The 18401-nt window shown below is 41.1% G+C and overlaps 1 protein-coding gene across 2 annotated transcripts in view; it reads right to left on the bottom strand.

Annotated features, from left to right (window-relative positions):
* LRRC9 (leucine rich repeat containing 9) overlaps positions 1 to 18401 on the bottom strand; it is a 469353-nt gene that overhangs the window by 102810 nt on the left and 348142 nt on the right. For both annotated transcript variants that reach the window (XM_030213856.1, XM_030213854.1), the window contains 3 exons: positions 12763 to 12871; positions 11405 to 11544; positions 2249 to 2385 (listed from right to left, as the gene is read on the bottom strand). In XM_030213856.1, the coding sequence (XP_030069716.1) occupies positions 2249 to 2385; positions 11405 to 11544; positions 12763 to 12871 (386 nt within the window). The remainder of the gene's footprint in view (positions 1 to 2248; positions 2386 to 11404; positions 11545 to 12762; positions 12872 to 18401) is intronic.

The raw sequence follows: 18401 nt of genomic DNA, 5'->3' as shown, positions 1-18401 counted from the left end.
TATATGCCTAATGATTAAATCACAAATTATAATTGCTGTCCTAACCCTTCCCTCCTGGGCAGAATCTCCTGGAGACACATTTTTGGTGTGAACATCCCCTGGTGGGCAGGTCCTAGCTACAGGATTACTTCCTACTTCACCAGGGTCATGCTCTCCTTTTAGGAAACCTCTCTCCTCCAAGGCAGCACAGGGGCTGGCAGACTGTAGGTGGGACTTCTCTACTATTATGGTATGATGGGATCCACATCTGCTACAATGCTGGCTGTGCTCACTGACATAGACCCAATACACAACTGTACTGCTTAACAACAATGTGCATGCCCAGCCGCCAAACCGCAACCAGCATCTCTCTTCTCCCCAATGCAAAATTCTTTATGTCATTCTTTCAGTTGCTGTAAAATATTGCAGAGAAGACAACAAGAAGCCCTTTTCACAGAGTGAAGCAATTTGTGATTGAACAGCAATGCTTATAGTTTTATTTTCCTGCCAGTGGGAACTCCCCAGACAGCCACTCAAGGGCCCCTCCCAAAACCAGGGATAGAGACCGAAGCACAGATGATTATCCCCTCACAAGAAGGGCCAGAAGTGGGGAGGGACATAGGACACCCAGGTGTAGCACCCCCAAGCCACAGGAATGGGAATCCCAGTTCAAGCTTAATACTACTAGGGCTCTGTACTTTAAAACAAAACAAAACAAAAAAAATTAAACCCTGGCCTACTTGACCAGACCAGATGTGCATAAGATATCTTGCCTACCATCTACTGGAGACTGAGAACATACTTGTTGGCTTAGGAATACAGAGGATTCTGTATAGAGTGATATCATAATTCAGTAGTTCTCAGTCTTCACCTGCTGGTAGGAGAGCATAAACCCACTCATGTGGACTGGTCTGGAGGGACAATAAGGAAATATAAATTTGAAAGGTGGAGACACTGCTAGTGGGCCCTAAATCAAGCCTGTTACTTTTTACAAGGCCCAATGCATGGAGACCCCCCCTCCTCTCTTAGGACATAGATCAGTGGTTCCCAAACCTGTTCCTGGAGGCACCCCAGCCATTCACGTTATCAGGATGCCCACAAATAATATTCATGAGAGAGATTTGCATGCAGTGCAGGCAGAGGATGCAACTATCTCTCATGAATATTCATTGTGGATATCCTGAAAACCTGACTGGCTGGGGTGCCTCCAGGACCAGGTTTGGGAACCACTGACATAGATTCTCTCTATGAACCACCTGAAAGTAAAGACAATATTCCCTCAAAGCCCCCCTAACAATCAAGACCAAAACTCCCATCCTGTAAAGTTGCCCCCCACCCCAAGAAGTCAAGGTCAAGTCCAAACGCCCAGCAGTTAAGACTAAATCATCTTCTCAAATTTTCTCTAGCAGTCAAAGTCAAACCCTAACTCTCTATCCCAAACCCTGCCTGCTGAAAAAAAAGCATTGCTTGACCCCTAGTGGTAGTCTTACAGTAGTACTGTAAAGGATCAAGTTGCCAAATAAAGAGGGATTTTGGTCTTGACTGCTAGGCTAGCTAGGGAGTGGGTCCTCTTATTTCAGATGAAGGATTCCTGGGAGCACTGGACCGCATATTAGCATAATAATGAGTTGCTTTGCATGCATAATAATGTTTTGCATCTCATTCTTATTTATCTCACACTGCATTATCAAAACGTATATTAAAGACAAAAAGAATGATTTTGTTATTTGGCAAAAATTGTGTTATCCCTAAACACATGCTGGCAATTATCCCCCCCAAAATTCAAAGTTATTTAACCGGCCAGATACAGCCGCTGACTGGTTAAATAGCATACTGGCGCCTAACTGTGGATATTCAGTGGGAGATAACCGGTTATCTCCTGCTAAGTATGCGCGTTTAGTGGATAGCCACTAACCGGCTATATCACACAACATAGCCAGTTAGGCGCAGATATTCAGCACTTAAAATAGGCCGCATAAATAGCAGGCCTATCTTTAACTGCTAAAAAGTTAACTGGTTAGCACCCACTATAGGCTTAACCGGGTAACTTTATGGCAGTTAAAAAACCCCTGGAAATTCAATGGCGGTCACCGGAAATGGTCTGGCATTGAATATCTGGGTTTAATGCTGGCGGCATACAGCAAAAGTGCTGCCAGCCACTAGTTGAATATCAGGCCCTATGTCTCTCATTTAAAAGAAATATACACAAATAACAGTACATTTCTGAATATATATTTAAAATGTCACACTACAGTTTTGTTATACTTACCCTCTAAAAACAGCGATTTTAAATGTTTTAGTCTGCTCAGTTGTAGATGAGGTAAATTATTTATTCCATTGTAGCCCAGATGAAGCACTTCTAAGCTCTCCATTACCGGAGACAGAATTTCAATAATTCCCACATCCCTAAAAAGATTAAATACGTATTGAAGCCCTGAAAGTATTCCTTACGTAGATGTTTACTAGCATACAGAAAACCAAATATCTGTTTGGTTAAACACCTTTGTGAACATAGAAGTATGGCTGGCTCAACTTATGAACAAGGTGTGTGTTGGCTTAGGGGGATCCTGTGATAAAGGATGCCAGAATCCCAGTCCAGTTTCTCTTCCTTTCTCTTCTCTCGCCTGCCCACCCACCCGTGGTCCAGCAGCCTTCCTCTCAAATGCCCCCCGGTCTACTTTCAAACTCCTAGAGGGCACTGACAGCAGCAGCAATCCTTACACACTTCCTGTGCCTGACCCGGAGCCTTGCCTCTACCACAGTCTGCCCCCTCTGATGCAACTTCCTGTTTCCGGTGGGGGCGGTACATGACAGAAGAAAGGCTCCAGGAAGCCTCAGGCAGCATGTTGATCACTACTGCTGCGTATGCCCTCTAGGAATTTGAATGCAGACTGGGGGGGGGGGGGGGGGGAAGAGGTACTGAGAGAGAAGAAGGATGCTGGTCTATGGGTGGGGGGAGGAAGAGAGAGGGAGAGATTCTACACTAGGATTTTGGTGCTCTTTATCATCAGCAAGGGGGGAAACCTGAGAGAGGGGAGGAGATACCAGATTGCAGGTGGGGGAAGGGGATGGGACTAAAGGGAGAGATACTAGATCGCAGATGTGGGGAGAGATACCAGACTGCAGGTGAGAGGAGGCCACTGATACAAAAGATGGTTCAGGGTGCCAAAGTCCCTTGAGCTGGCATTTCAAAGGAATAATAATCACAAGAAACACAGAGTGGAGAAGTAGTGCCCAGAGAGTATAGCAGGCTACAAAACAAGATAAGTCATTGTACAAATTCTCTTTTGCCAACCCCCCTGTGCAAGAAACTTAAGCTTTTATTGTCTCAGGTACAAACTTAGGACCCTATACACTGAACTTTTCCCATTGCCATAGAATGGGAGAAAAGCCTTAGCAAATTAGGCCCTTAGATTATAAGCCCTCTTAGACAGGGAACAGAACCCAACTGTAAATCTTCAGTTTGGATTTACAAAACTGATTTAAAAAAATCTAAAGGGTCAATATTCAGACCTGGCTGTGAGCATATTTTTAGAAACAACAGCCAGGATATTTTAAAAACTATGTATATCATCACTGCCAAGGACTAGATTCAGTACATAATGCCCAAATTTGGGCACCGAAAAAAGTAAGGGCTGATAATTGGCACTCCAAGTTGGGTGAAGTTTATAGACTAACTCTTAGCAAAGAAATCCAGGCCCAATTTTGGGCATGAGGATTTACACCAACTGAAACCTAGAGTAAATCCTCATGCCTAAATTAGTTATAGATACCTCGGATTCCATAATACTGCGTGCATCTTTAGTGAACATCCCTGACCCACCCATACCCCTCCCATAGTCATGTCCCATTTTCAGTTGCACAGTAAACATAATTTACATGTGTATCTTTATAGAATACCACTTAGTAAGATGTACGCGTAAATTCAAACTGTTGCCAATCAGCGTAAATGATTATTAGCGCACAATTAATGGTGATAATTGACTTGTTATTCAATTAAATTGTGTGCACAAATTGGACACGTATCCAAATTTAAGCATGCAATTTTGAGCACTATTTATAGAATTTGGGGATATATGTATAGTTGAAACACTCTCACTCTATCCTAACCCCATCCTGCCACTATTCAGATAGTGCTGATACACTTATGTTTATCAGCAAACTTGATATACTGCAGTTAACTGTCCAGCAGATCAATGTGGTTTACAAAAGAAAATATAAAAACAGTAAAGAATGAACACACAATTGCTTCCCAGGGATGAGTTAGCACACAGGAGATTTAGATCAGATGTCCAAAAGTTCATAAAAAGTAGGTTTTCAAAAGGATTTAAAATTTGGAATGAGAATGTTCCTGTCTTAAGTTAGATGGCAAACCATTCCTTGAGGGGCAAGGAAATAAAATGCTGAGTGTCTGCTAGTTTTGTATAACCATACAATGTGAGTACAAAGATCGAACAGATAAGAGTTGCCGTATAGGGGTATCATAAAGTGCACCCTAACATGAATAGGCAACCAACGTAAGCAAAATAAAAATGAAGAAATATTGTCTGACCTACAAGCTTTGCAAATAAAACGAGCTGCTGTGTTCTTTAGTGTCTGTAGACGATTAAGCTGGGATTGTGGTAATCTGCATAAATGGTATTACAATAGTCAATATGAGACATGACGAAAGCGTGATGAGAGTATTAAGAGCAGAAAAATAAAAAATGGTCCGAAGTGAATGAATACGCTGAAGAGCACAAAAACTAAACTTTAGAAATTTGCTTCTGTAAAGCAAGATCAGAATTGATAAGGACACCCAGGTAATAGAAGGAGGCAACTGGATTTACCAGAATGTTAAAAAGGTGGAGAGGCAATTGAGGTTGAGAGACTGCTGATGATCCAGCATGCAGTGGTCTTACCTGTATTGAGTACAAAGTTATGTGATAAGAGCCAGTTAGCAGCTGCAGAAAGGCATTGTTGTAATGGACTAATCTTTGGCTGTGATGGGCAGGTCGGATAATAAAAAGAGATCATCTGCATAGATTAGAACTTTAAATCCTGCATCTTGAATTATTGTAGCCGATCACTGAATATCCAGGAATAATGCTGGCAGCACCTAAAACAAGGCTCACTGCTGCTAGTTGAATACTGACCCCTAAATGAATAAGTCCCTTCGAATACTGGGCTGAAATCTTTTGCCATATGCCCATATAGTAAACTAGTTGAAAACCTTCCAAATAAAGACCTGATTAATTTGCATTCTTTTTTATACACATTTTTCTCACAAAATATTCAGAAGGTCAAAAGACTTTCTCCCATCTTGTGTATATGACAAAATCTTTTACAATAGAACTTATTAAAGAAAGGCAGACTACCTAGTCAACCTATATACATGCCACTCTAGGACCTAGGTACTAAAAGGTCATTATACAAAAACCCACAGAGTGGGCAAGATAATTGAGTAAAGTTTTACCTGGTCATCTCTGAATGGGTATACGACTACACTTACCAGATAATTGTTAGATTACACTTATAGGCTGCCTTCCTCAAACAGAAGTTCAACCCAAACTGGTTAACAACAGAACAATGTACTCCAGCAAAGTGACATTACTAGCCTATAGCAGGTCTTCTCCAAGGCAGCTGGATGAATATTCTCACTAATGGGTGACATCTCCAATGAAGCCCCCGTGCGGAAACACTTCCCAACATTATTTTCCAGAAGCTTTTGTAAGCACATCTCTGTGCATGCACATTTCTTCCTGCCCACCGCCATCACGTGGGACCAGGTCAGTCTACTATAATAGCTGATAGAAAACAACTCTAAGGGGAGGTGGACAGGGTAGAGAGAATATTCATCCTGCTGTCCTTGGAGGCTACAGTTGAGTATCTTCACTTTCTCCGATGACAAGCAGGATGAGAATATTCACACTAATGGAAATCCCTAGCTATCAGGCTGTCCGAAGAAAAAAAAAAGAAAAAATGTTGAGGCCTACAACAGGCAAGGTCTCATGTACAAACTATGAAATGTAGCTAACTTGTTTTTTTGGAACAGCCTGGAAGAGAAACAAATTGGCCCAGAGGGTGGAGTTGTATTTTAGACCCAAATAAATTCTGAAGGACTGTCTGACCAAATTGGCTGTTGGATCGGGAATCCTGTTCTAAATAGTGGTTCAATGTGAATGTGTGGACAGAAGCCTATGGTGCAGTTCTGCAAATCTCCTGTATGGAAGCTGATCTCAGGTGGACAAATCAATCAGCCATGGCTCTGACATTGTGAGCCCTGATGTGATCCTCCAGACTCAGTCCAGCCTGGGCATAAGTAAAGGAGATACAGTCTGCGAGCCAACTGAAAAGAGTGCATTTACCAATGCTAGCTCCAACTTGTAGGGGTCAAAAGAAACAAAAATCTGGGTGGACATTCTAAGGGCATTAGTCCACTCCAGATAGAAGGCTCTCTTGCAGCCCAGCTCTGATAAGAAGCTGTGCAAGAAGTGAATATAATGTTATGAAAAATCTTCTTTCCAAAAGACTCTAATGTCTGAGCCTCCCTTCCTCGGTCACCAAGGGTGAGTTTTGGAAATCTTGGCTTTTCTCAGAGCAGATTTGACCATCTTGAATCCAGGAGCCTTTTTTTACTCTATATGTAGAGTTGACATTCTTATTAATCGAATGTCCTAGAGGAGGGGTCTCCCACTACTTCACCTCCACATTCTTAAGGACTCTGTGCTTGGATACTGTCAGCATCAAACTGAAGAATGTCCAACAAATTTCTTCTCTAAAAACACTAAGAATGGCTCTTGACAAGAAAAACCCTGCAACTCATCTTTCTCGTTGATGAGATGGCCATGAGAAAAAATTGTCTTCAAGGTGCAATCCTTTTACAAATGTTAAAAAGGAGCACTCACTAAAGCTGACAACACCAAATTAAGGTCCCAAGGAAGTCTGAGCAATTTCACTCCACTGAAGAACCTCAATACACTTGAATGAGTCCCCAACTTTGCTCCAAACCTCTGAAACAGGCTACTGCCACTAAATGTACTTGAAGGAAGACAGCACCAGACCCTTATCAAAATCATTCTGAAGGAACTCCAAAACCTCAGAAACTGAAGATCTTAACAGAGATAGCTGGTGCTCCACATACCAGCCTTCAAAAATCCTCCAGACTCTCACATATGCCAAGGATATAGAAGGCTTTCTGGAATACAATAAAGTGGCTATGTCTCTAGAGGAGTAATCCTGTTTGAGGAACACAGAGATTTCAATAGCCAGGCCATAAGCCAAAATGGAGATGCATTCTGCATCAGTATCAGGTACTGACTCAGAAGTGGCTCCTTACTAAACAGAGAGAGGAAGTCTGATCAACAGCCTTACTAGATCTCCATATCATGATCTCATCGGACAATCTAAGGCTCCCAGAATCACAGGTTCCTGATTACTCTTTATCATTTGAATGTCTGTGCTTAACAAGGGCCATGGAGGAAACATGTATAGAAGACCCGAAACAGACCAGGCTAGACCATGTCATCTATTCTCTTGGAATGATGCTTTCTCTGGTGACTGAAAAATCTTGAACTTTTGCATTTTGAAAAGTGGTCTAAAGATCCATGATCAGACTGCCCCAGCAATGGAGTCACTCATCTTGACATGAGCACCCTAATTGCTGAAGGCTGGCATCCATCATGACAACTAGCCATTAAGGGGCTTTTAAATCCATGCCTCTCTTCAAATTGCTGGTAGACAACCACCAAGCATGACTGTTCTCCACTATGAATGAATCTGAGTTAGGTGTGGAGACCCAGCAGGAGCCTTCTGAAGGGGTTTCTATGCTCTTTGTCAGTTTTGGACCATTCAGCATGGTTTTGTACAAAAGCAACCAACAGACAGTCCTGAATGCCCTTATTATATTTCATTTAGATTGTTGTATTCTAGTTCTCGCCTGTATGTCGCAGTTCTTGCTCAAATGTCTCCAACTTGTGCAAAATATGGAAGTTAGAGTTTACAAGTTTGGTTGCATGTCATCTTTGGCTTATGGACTTTTCTTTTAGAAAATTATCCAAACCTTTTTTACACCTGCTAAGCTAACTGCTTTTACCACATTCTCTGGCAACAAATTCCAGGGTTTAATTACACATTGAGTGAAGTAATATTTTCTCCGGTTTATTTTAAATTTACTACATAGTAGCTTCATTGCATGCACCCCAGTCCTAGTATTTTTGGGAAAGGTAAACGGATTCATGTCTACCCATTCCACTTCACTCAGTATTTTATAAACCTCTATCATATCTCTCCGTAGCTGTCTCTTCTCTAAACTGAAGAGCACTAGCCACTATAGCCTTTCCTCATACATAGGGCAGTCATCCCATCCCCTTTATCATGTTTGTCTCTGTACCTTTTCTAATTCCACTATATTTTTTGAGATACGGTGACCAGAACTGCATGCAGTATTCGAGGTGCAGTCACACTATGGATCAATTCAAAGGCAAAATAACATTCTCATTTTTGTTTTCCATTCCTTTCCTAATTCCTAGGATTCTATTTGCATATTTTAGCTGCTGCTGCACACTGAGAAGGGGGTTTCAACATATCATCAACAGTGACACTTAGATCCTTTTCCTGGCTGGTGATTCCAAATGTGGAACCTTGCATCATGTAGCTATAATTTAGGTTCCTCTTTCCCACATGCATCACTTTGCACTTGCTCACATTAAATGTCATCTGTCATTGGGATGCCCCCAATCTCGTAAGGTTCCCCTCTTTCACCTTTGCTGTTTAGTGTGTATATGAGTTCTCTGGGGAAAATGCTATCTGATCTAGGTATTTTTATGTTATCTTATGCTGTTATTTTTCTTTTGCCCTGCATATGTTAATTTTGAAGAAATGAATGGGTTTGCCCAGTATCTTATTCAATTGATAGATGACAGGACGTATAAAAACTTTTTGAAGTTAAATAAGCAAAAACCCAAATTGGTTTGTTTTGGGAATTCAGATGGGATTATCGGACTGAAGACTGTGCTGCACTCTGGGGAAGTGCTTGATATAGAAAAGAAGTCCAAAGTTTTGGGTGTATTCCTTGATTCTAAATTATCTTTTGAGATACAGATAAATAAATTAGTAAGGAAAGTTTTTTTTTCGAATTCATCTATTGCGTGCAATACGTTCATATTTCAGAAAGTTTTTGGGTAGCAGTTCAGGCAATCATTTTACCTCAATTAGATTATTGCAAGTTTTTGTATGGTGGGACTATAGCAAAATTGCGGGCTAGACCGCAGCTGCTCCAAAATACGGCAGCTCATCTAATTTTTGGACCTAAAAATATGACCGGGTTACTCTGCTTTTGCGACAATTGCATTGACTCCCTATTAAGGAGAGGGTTGATTTTAAATTGGTAACATTAGTATAAAAAGCTTATATGGTATAGGTCCAAAAGTTTTGGTTCATTATTTCTCATTTCCAATTACCTGTGCAAATTCTAGGTACCAACCTTTGTTGAAACTTGGGTTTCCTTCAGTAAAATCTGTTTGTTTAAACTCATTAATTGATAATTCTTTTGGATATCAGGGAACTAAGTAGTGAAATAATCTTTCAGTGGATTTAAGTTGAATTTGGCCAATCTACTGGAACCATGCTTGGTTTTAATGATAAATTAAATACTATTAATAGCTCTTCAAGTTCATTTTTCAGTTCTATCAGTAATGAGATGTATACCATCTGGATTAGGCAATTTGCTACTCCTCAATTTGTTAAACTGCCCCATTACATCTTCCACGGTTAGTTTCTCTAACTCATCAGCACTGAATACCATTTCTGGTACTGTTATCTTCCCCACATCTCCCTCGGTGAAGACCGAAGCAAAGAATTCGTTTAGGGCTTCTTTTACTAAGCCACGCTAACGATTCCTGCACGGCAAATGAGAGGAAGCCTATAGCAATTAAATGGGCTTCCTCTCACTTGCCGTGCCAGGAATCGCTAGTGCGGCTTAGTAAAAGAGGCCCTTAATCTCTCCACTATGGCCTCGTCTTTCCTGAGTGCCCCTTGTACCCCTCGGTCACCTAGTGGTCCAACCTATTCTTTTACCAGTTTCTTGCTTCTAATATACCGAAATTTTTATTTTACTATCCCCCAAATTCTATAAAGGCCGCCTTAAGTTGTGTGAGCTAATTTGGCTGCATGGCAAAACTGCGTGTACAACTCAATTGATTAACAAGCCAATCAGTGCCGATAATTGGTACTTAATTAGCTGTACTAATTGGCTTTAATTAGAATTTACAAGCTCAGCTTTCTAGGTGTATTCTACAATGTGGTGTGCGTAAATTCTAATGCATGCAATTTAAAAGGGGGCATAGTCATGGGTGTGGAATGGGTGTGTTGTGGACATTTCAAAAGAAAATATGCACACTATAATGGAATACACCTGATCTGCACTTGTGTGGCGCAGGTATTTAGGCCTGGATTTATTTAGGTGGCCTAAATGGGTGTGCCTAAAATTTAGTTGTGAGAACGGCACATAAGCATAATCTATAAACTACATGTGGTTTTTCGGCACCAATTTTTAAGGTGCCATTTATAGAATTCGGCCCTATGAGTTTTTGCCTACAACGCAATCTTCTTTTCAAAGTCTCTCTTTCCCTTCCTTATCGGCACTTTGCATTTGACTTGCCATTCCCTGTGCTGTTTCTTATTATTTTCACTTAGATCCTTCTTCCATTTTCTGAAGGATTTTCTTTAAGCTCTAACAGTTTCCTTCACTTCACTTTTTAACAATACCAGCTGTCATTCAGCCTGCTTTCTCACTTTTCTTTAAATACATGGAATACATCTGGTCTGGGCTTCTAGGATGGTATTTTTGAATAATATCCATGTATGATGTAAAGTTTTGATCTCTGCAGCTGCTACTCTGAGGTTTTTTTGTTTTTTTCACTATTCACATCATTTTATCATAGTCTCCATTATTTTACCAATATTATTGGCTCCTCAAGTACCATTTCTTCTACTTTTAACACATAATGCTCTTCATAGAGCTAATTAGTGCCAATAATTGGCTTTTTAACACGTAATTATTGACAACAGATTTAATTGGAACTTACGCATATAAATTTAGGCATGGAATCTACGCCTAAATTTCATGCAAGAGTAAAAAATAGGGACAAGGAAATGGGAGGATCATGGGTGAAACAGGGGCATTCCTAGCAGTTATGCATGTTGTTATTGAATACTGGGGATATGTGCCCAATTTAGATGCGTACATCTGCACACATTTCAGTTGATGCAAATGGCCGTGCCTAAAGTTAAGAGTGAGTCCCGGGTGTAAACGTTATTCGATAAACTGTGCCTAACTTGAAGCTAAGCTTATGAATAGTAATTTTTTGGCACCATATATAGAATTCACCCCTTAATTTCAAACATTATATTGAATTACAGCTCTGATTGTTGATTATTACAGTACCTGCTTCCTTTTGAAACTCCCTGTTGTCCATAGCCACTGGAAGTAACTTTCTGATGGAGTATCTGTCTATTTGTTAAGTGATTCTGAGACTTCTGCCGGGCTAGTATTGATTCAATGTGATTATGATTCAGGTACAATATCTACAGAAACCATGAGCACACAAAAGCAAACATGTACAAAGCATAAGTATATGTGTTTAATTTCATTCAAGAATTAGTACTTTTAGACCCGGACTCAAGAATATAGAGAAGGAGGTATGAATGGGATAAACATTAATAAAGTGAAAAATTAATATGTCAGCTATTGAAATGGGTGCCTTGTGAATACTTGAGAACACTATATCAAAATTTTGTTTGTAGCCATTTTCAAAAATATGTAGGACATTTTTTTTTATAAAAAAAAGTTACCAAAGGAAAAGCAGGTGAAAATCTTTGCAGGAAGTTTTCTCTGGGCAATTTTCAAAATTAAACTCTTCCCCAATGAGACCTGGTACAATGTCTGTGGGGAAAAATACCCATGGACTTTGTATCTGACTGCAAAGTTTTAAAAATTGTATAACTGTATAATCATAAAAGAAGTGGTTAACTTGGGTTTAAAACTACATTGTCAAACACAAAAGTCTCTATTTTGCAAAATTTGGATATATGAAAAACATATATTTCACTGGAATATTAAATATTCTCCAAACCTACACAGTTACATGTATTGCAGCATGATATGTGGAGTCATATACAATTTTCTAGAATAGAGGCCCTAGTTATAAAGAATTCAGGATTTCATTCACAATTCATAAAGTTCCTTATTTTCATCCACTATTAGTTCCAGCTTTTTACAAAATTAGAAAAGTAATCAAATTACATACTTTAACGGTAAACAAACATTTTTCAGAATCATCTCCTGAGGGCTAGTCTGATGGCTTAGTAGCTGTTCAGTGCAGCACCATGCAGAGAGACTGGGAACAGGTTTTCTACCCTCAAAGCCAAGTGGGGCTGGAAATTCTACAAAGAATGCAAGACACAGACAGTGGAGGTAGAGTCCTAGTCGTTGCACAACAATGGCACCAAATGGCTGGATTTAAGACTGTGATTATTGTGTTCAGTTCAGTTAGTGTTGCAGAAGTAATTTTGGTGCATAACTACTGGCTGAGGACTGATGCTGCAAAGCATGGGATAAGTGGGTTGGGACAGAATATGAAAATAGGGGAAAAACTTCCCAAGAAGTTGTGAATGAAGGCACATGGTGTTATATCCAAGTCCCTGTAGTAAGTGAACTGGAATCTCAAATAAGCAGGAAAGAACTGCTGGGGCAAAACAAACAAACCCCCCCCCCCCTCCAAAAAAAAAGGAAGCATACAGTACCTTCACATTAGGCAGGAAGATTAAACCACTGAAAGAGGTAAGACTGTTGTTTTCCAAATTCACAGTCTGCACATTTCTGAACTGATCTAATGGTGTAAGATCCACAGTTCTAAATGAAGTAAAAATAAGTAATTTCAATTATAACTGCAGTACTATGTAGGCAAATTAAAAGAAAAAAAACAGAGATGGCTATAAAAATAAAAGGTACCATACAGAACATATTAAAAATGACTTCATTGTTCTAAGAGGATGAAGCAGCTAGGTGCACAGGTGATATTCTCCTCAATTCTCCCAGTCAATAATAAAGACGAAGACAGAGAAAGTCACAGTCAGGCTGCACAGATGGTGTTGACAAGAAGAGCATATCATGAACTATGGAGTGGCATTCCAAAGACTGTAGTGCAGAGATAGGATCTACTATTAAAGTAGGAGCAAAGTGTCAAAACAGACTAGCAAACAACTAAGGAGGATTTTAAATTAGGAGCATTAGAAAAACGTGGACAGAGCACCCAGGCAAGTAAAGCATTAAACACTTGTATAGAAATGGGGGAAAAAGTCAGCATATGTAAAGCTATGTATACTAATGCTGATAGCATGAGAAGTAGAGTCCTAGCTCTAGAGACAGTCATGAAAGAAGCTAGCGTGAACACAGTGGCAATCAAAGAAATGTGAAACCACTCAATTACCAGAGAACAGTGGAATTAAACCATCATCATCATCAACTTTATTTGATATAATGCAAAATCAGAAATGTGTCTAAGCCCCAAAAGACCAAAACATCTACTATAAACAAAATACAAAGTATCTAGCTGAACTTTTAAACCAGGAAAAAAACTTCCACTGTTAACTTCCAATTCTAAAAGATGGGGTAAGAAAAAGCCTCAGAGTACTGAAAACTAATTTTCATAGGTTATCAGTTCAATCACTGGTTCAAAAAACCTCCCCTTTTAAAATTTGATATAATTTTTTTTTCTTTGCTGAATATTACTTTTATTCTTATTTGTATTGAAAATTATGGAATAATGGACTGATGATGAAATATAGTCAGCTGTGACTTCTGATGTGAACGATTTGGATGCACAGGCTGCTTCTGACTGGTCCTTAAAATATGACAATAGACGATTACATGGTGACATTGTAATAGTATAGTGTGTAACAACCTAACCCCTGTTTACTAAGCTGTGTGCTAGTGCTGACACAGCCCATTCACTTTGAATGGGCTGTGTCAGCATTGCCGCTCGGCTTAGTAAACATGGGAGCAACTTTGCTTTTTGAATATAATCTACAGGAGATTTATCTCACTATAAAAGCACCTTTGTACGTATATTTGTTTGCTGCCTTGTTAATATTAATGGTTATTAATTAATAGTTTATCATTTAAGGTTTTTCTCAATAGTTTTATTAATGTTTTACTTTATACAATGATTTCAACTTTTGAAATGTTGATTATATTTATTTACTTATGATTCATATTTTTTTTAATTTGATTTGTATTTTGAATTATGTCTGTTTAAAAGTTGTATGTCCTTGATGCAGCCTATCTTTAGGCGAAATGTGGCCACGTCAAGCACTGTTTTATTTCATCTGTTCTGAATAAATATTTTGCTGATTTCATTGCTTGATGTATCTGGTCTGCTCACTATCTGCTCTGCATCTGCACTTGCAGATTAATGCCTCTCATCTTTTCTGTAGCTTAGAACTGACTGCAGTGTTGGAACTGGAATCATCTACTAAGCTGATCATGAGAGCTACTTTATAAGTTTTGTTTGTATTGAAATCTGATAGAGACTGGTCCCTTAAATCCTTCTTCTGTAATAATTCATTGTTCTATAATAACTCTTCTGTAATAATGTAATAAAGGATTCCACACATTACCTCTCTGACTGGGATGGAATATGCAAGATCGTACTAGATGAAATTGCACCCCTAAGAACAAGAATATCACGAAGACAGAATGTGACCCCATGGTTCAATAACTAATTAAAAAAACTCAAAACACAAACCAGGAAACTTGAACGAGCATGAAAAAAATTAAAAGATGAGCACACACTTAATGCATGGAAACAAACACAAAGAAAATACAAATATGCTATAAGACAAACCAAAAGATCCTACTACAAAACTAAAATAGGACCAGACTACAAAGACCTGAAGAAAATATTTCAACTCGTAAACAAGCTCCTAGATACCACTCCTATCAATACAACCAACACTGATAGCCCATCTGCAGATGATCTTGCCAACCACTTCAAGGAAAAAATAATAAAAACTACGTAATACACTTCCTCAACACAACACCGGCCCCAAACAATTCTTCAATTTACTGGACTAAAACCATGAAGAATACCCCTCAGACCGTATCTGGTCAAAATTTACTCCTCTCTCCGTCGAATCAGTTACCCAAGTGATTCATAGATTCTTCAATACTCATTGTAAACTGGACACCTGCCCAGTTACTTACTTAAATCAGCACCCAATCGCTTCATTGAATACCTTACATCCTACCTAAACTACATGCTCCAACAAGGTCTCTTCCCCAAGGAACATGGCAACATACTACTCACCCCACTACAGAAAGACACAAAGAAAAAAAATGAACAACCTTACCAATTACCGCCCAGTTGCATCCATCCCACTAGTAGTCAAATTGATGGACAGTATGGTGACAAAACAGCTTATGGAATACATGTACAAGCAGTGGCGTACCTAGGGTAGTTGACACCCGGGGCCGGTCATTTTTTAAACCCCCCCCCCCCCCCCCCCAAATCCAGTACTAGGCATACCGAGAATACAAAACACTCAGGACCTATAGAGCAATTCTACCATACCATAAGCAGTAATTTCTACGAGCCACACAAGGAAAAGGAAAGCATCTTAAACACTACAGTGAGCACTAGAACATCAATTCACCTATTGTAAAATGAAAACAGACAGATTAGTACAGATCATCAATCCTGTACAGTCAATGCCAACCGAAAGCCATGTCTTTTTCACAAACACAGATACATCCTAATCCACTATAGAATAAGTAATCATAAACTTTCTATTTAGACAAAAATTAAACTGAACCCCAGATGCCAGACTCTGCATACAATGCAACACCACAGAAACCGAAAATGTCCCCTAGTACTGTGCAAAATATAAAGGCAGCAGATGTAAATTTGGAAAAAAAAACTAACAAATACCAATCACCACTTTACAAATTAACAAATAGAAATAAAACAAAAATAGAAAATAAAATACCATTTTATTGGACTAATACATTTAGCTGTCAGAGGCCAAAACCTTCTTCCTCAGGTCAATATAGTATAGTGTGTTACAGTGTCCTAACCTGACCTGAGGAAGGGGGTTTTGTTCTCCGAACGTTAGTCAAAATGTATTAAAATTAGTCCAATAAAAAGATTACCTTATTTACATGTTCTATTATAAACATTTATTAACACAGCTACAATACTACTTTATCCTAAAGCAAAAAAAACAAAAATATATATTTTATTTACAGTTTGTGGTCTCTGGTTTCTGCTTTCCTCATCTTCTTTTCACTGTCTTCCTTCCATCCAGCATCTGTCTTTGTTCTTTCTCTGCCATCCAGTGTCTGCCCTCTCTGCTGTCCCCTCCATCCAATGTCTGCCCTCTCTCCCTGCCCCTTCCATTCACTGTCTGCCCTCTCTCTCCCCCTTCCATTCACTTTCTGCCCTCCCTCCCTCCCCCCCCCAATCCATCCAAGGTCTGCCCTCCCTCACCCCCCCATCCATTAAGGGTCTGCCCTCCCTCTCCCCCCATCCATCGTCTGTCCCCTCTCTCTCTCTGCCCCTTTTTTCAGTCCCCTGTTCCAGCCCTCTTATCCCACCTGCCCCTAGTTCTAGCCCCAGCCCACATCTCCCACTTGCTCCCCCTTTTCAGCCCCACTATCCCACCAGTCCGCAGTTTCAGCCCCAGCCCTTTTCTCTCACCAGTCCCGAGCTTCAGCCCCAGCCACTTCTCCCTGTCCCCTTTTCAGCCCCCAGTCCCCCCAGCTTCAGCCTCTGCCCCTTTTCAGCCCCCAGTTCCAGTACTAGCCCCCTTATCCCACCTACCCTCCTTTTCAGCCCCCAGTTCCAGCCCCCTTCATCCACATGCCTTGCATTAGGGACCCCTTTTCAGCCCAAGACCCATTTTCCCACCAGCCCCAGGCATGGCTCCCATTTTCTTGCATGGCCCCTTCCCCACCCGTCCCCTTCTCCCATCTGAGATCCCCCTCCCCACCCCAGTCCCCTTCTCCCCTCTTCTCCCATAAGACCCCCCTCCCCACGTCCCCTTCTCCCATCTGAGACCCCCCTCCCCACGTCCCCTTCTCCCATCTGAGACCCCCACCCCTTCTCCCCAGCCCAGTCCCCTTCTCCCCTCTTCTCCCATCTGAGACCCCCTCCCCACATCCCCTTCTCCCATCTGAGACGCCCAGTCCCCTTCTCCCCTCTTCTCCCATCTGAGACCCCCCCTCCCCGTCTCCTTCTCCCATCTGAGACCCCCACCCCCCTTCTCCCCAGCCCAGTCCCCTTCTCCCCTCTTCTCCCATCTGAGACCCCCCTCCCCACATCCCCTTCTCCCATCTGAGGCCCCCCTCTCAAGTCCCCTTCTCCCATCTGAAACCCTCCTCGCCCATCTAATCCCCCCCCCCAATTCGACCCACCTACCACCTTCGACGACAGCCCTCGTCTCCTGCCTCCATCCGGGGCTTTTAAAAAAATTCTGAAAAGCAGCATGGCAGGCAGCGCTTCGTGTCTGCCCTGCCTGCTTGTAAAAGAAAGCGGCAAATCTCCTCGTCGACGTCGTGAGGGCGGGACCCAGTGAGGGAAGACCCAACGCGACGTCGTGACGTCGATGAGGAGGTTTGCCGGCGCTTTCTTTTACAAGCAGGCAGGGCAGACGCGAAGCGCTGCCTGCCATGCTGCTTTTCAGAATTTTTTTAAAGGCACAGGATGGAGAGGAGACGAGGGCTGACTGCAGTCAGCAGCGGAGCACCCCCCACCCACTGACACCCGGGGTGGACCGCCCCCACCGCCCCCCCCCTTGGTACGCCACTGTGTACAAGTTTTCATTATTGCATGAATCACAATCAGGATTCCCCCCCTCTCATAGCACAGAAACTGTACTAGTCACTCTCCTGGCCAAATTCAAGCATGAAATTGCTACAGGTAAAAGCATACTCCTCCTCCAATTTGACATGTCAAGTGCATTCGACATGGTACATAAGTACATAAGTAATGCCATACTGGGAAAAGACCAAGGGTCCATCGAGCCCAGCATCTTGTCCACGACAGCGGCCAATCCAGGCCAAGGGCACCTGGCAAGCTTCCCAAATGTACAAACATTCTATACATGTTATTCCTGGAATTTTGGATTTTTCCAAGTCCGTTTAGTAGCGGTTTATGGACTTGTCCTTTAGGAAACCGTCTAACCCCTTTTTAAACTCTGCTAAGCTAACCGCCTTCACCACATTTTCCGGCAATGAATTCCAGAGTTTAATTACATGTTGGGTGAAGAAAAATTTTCTCCGATTTGTTTTAAATTTACTGCACTGTAGTTTAATCGCATGCCCCCTAGTCCTAGTATTTTTGGAAAGCGTGAACAGACGCTTCACATCCACCTGTTCCACTCCA

Source organism: Microcaecilia unicolor, chromosome 9, assembly GCF_901765095.1.
Source record: "Microcaecilia unicolor chromosome 9, aMicUni1.1, whole genome shotgun sequence".
Classification (NCBI taxonomy): domain Eukaryota; kingdom Metazoa; phylum Chordata; class Amphibia; order Gymnophiona; family Siphonopidae; genus Microcaecilia; species Microcaecilia unicolor.
Note: the sequence above shows the minus strand (reverse complement) of the source record. Positions and strands in the feature narration are given on the sequence as shown.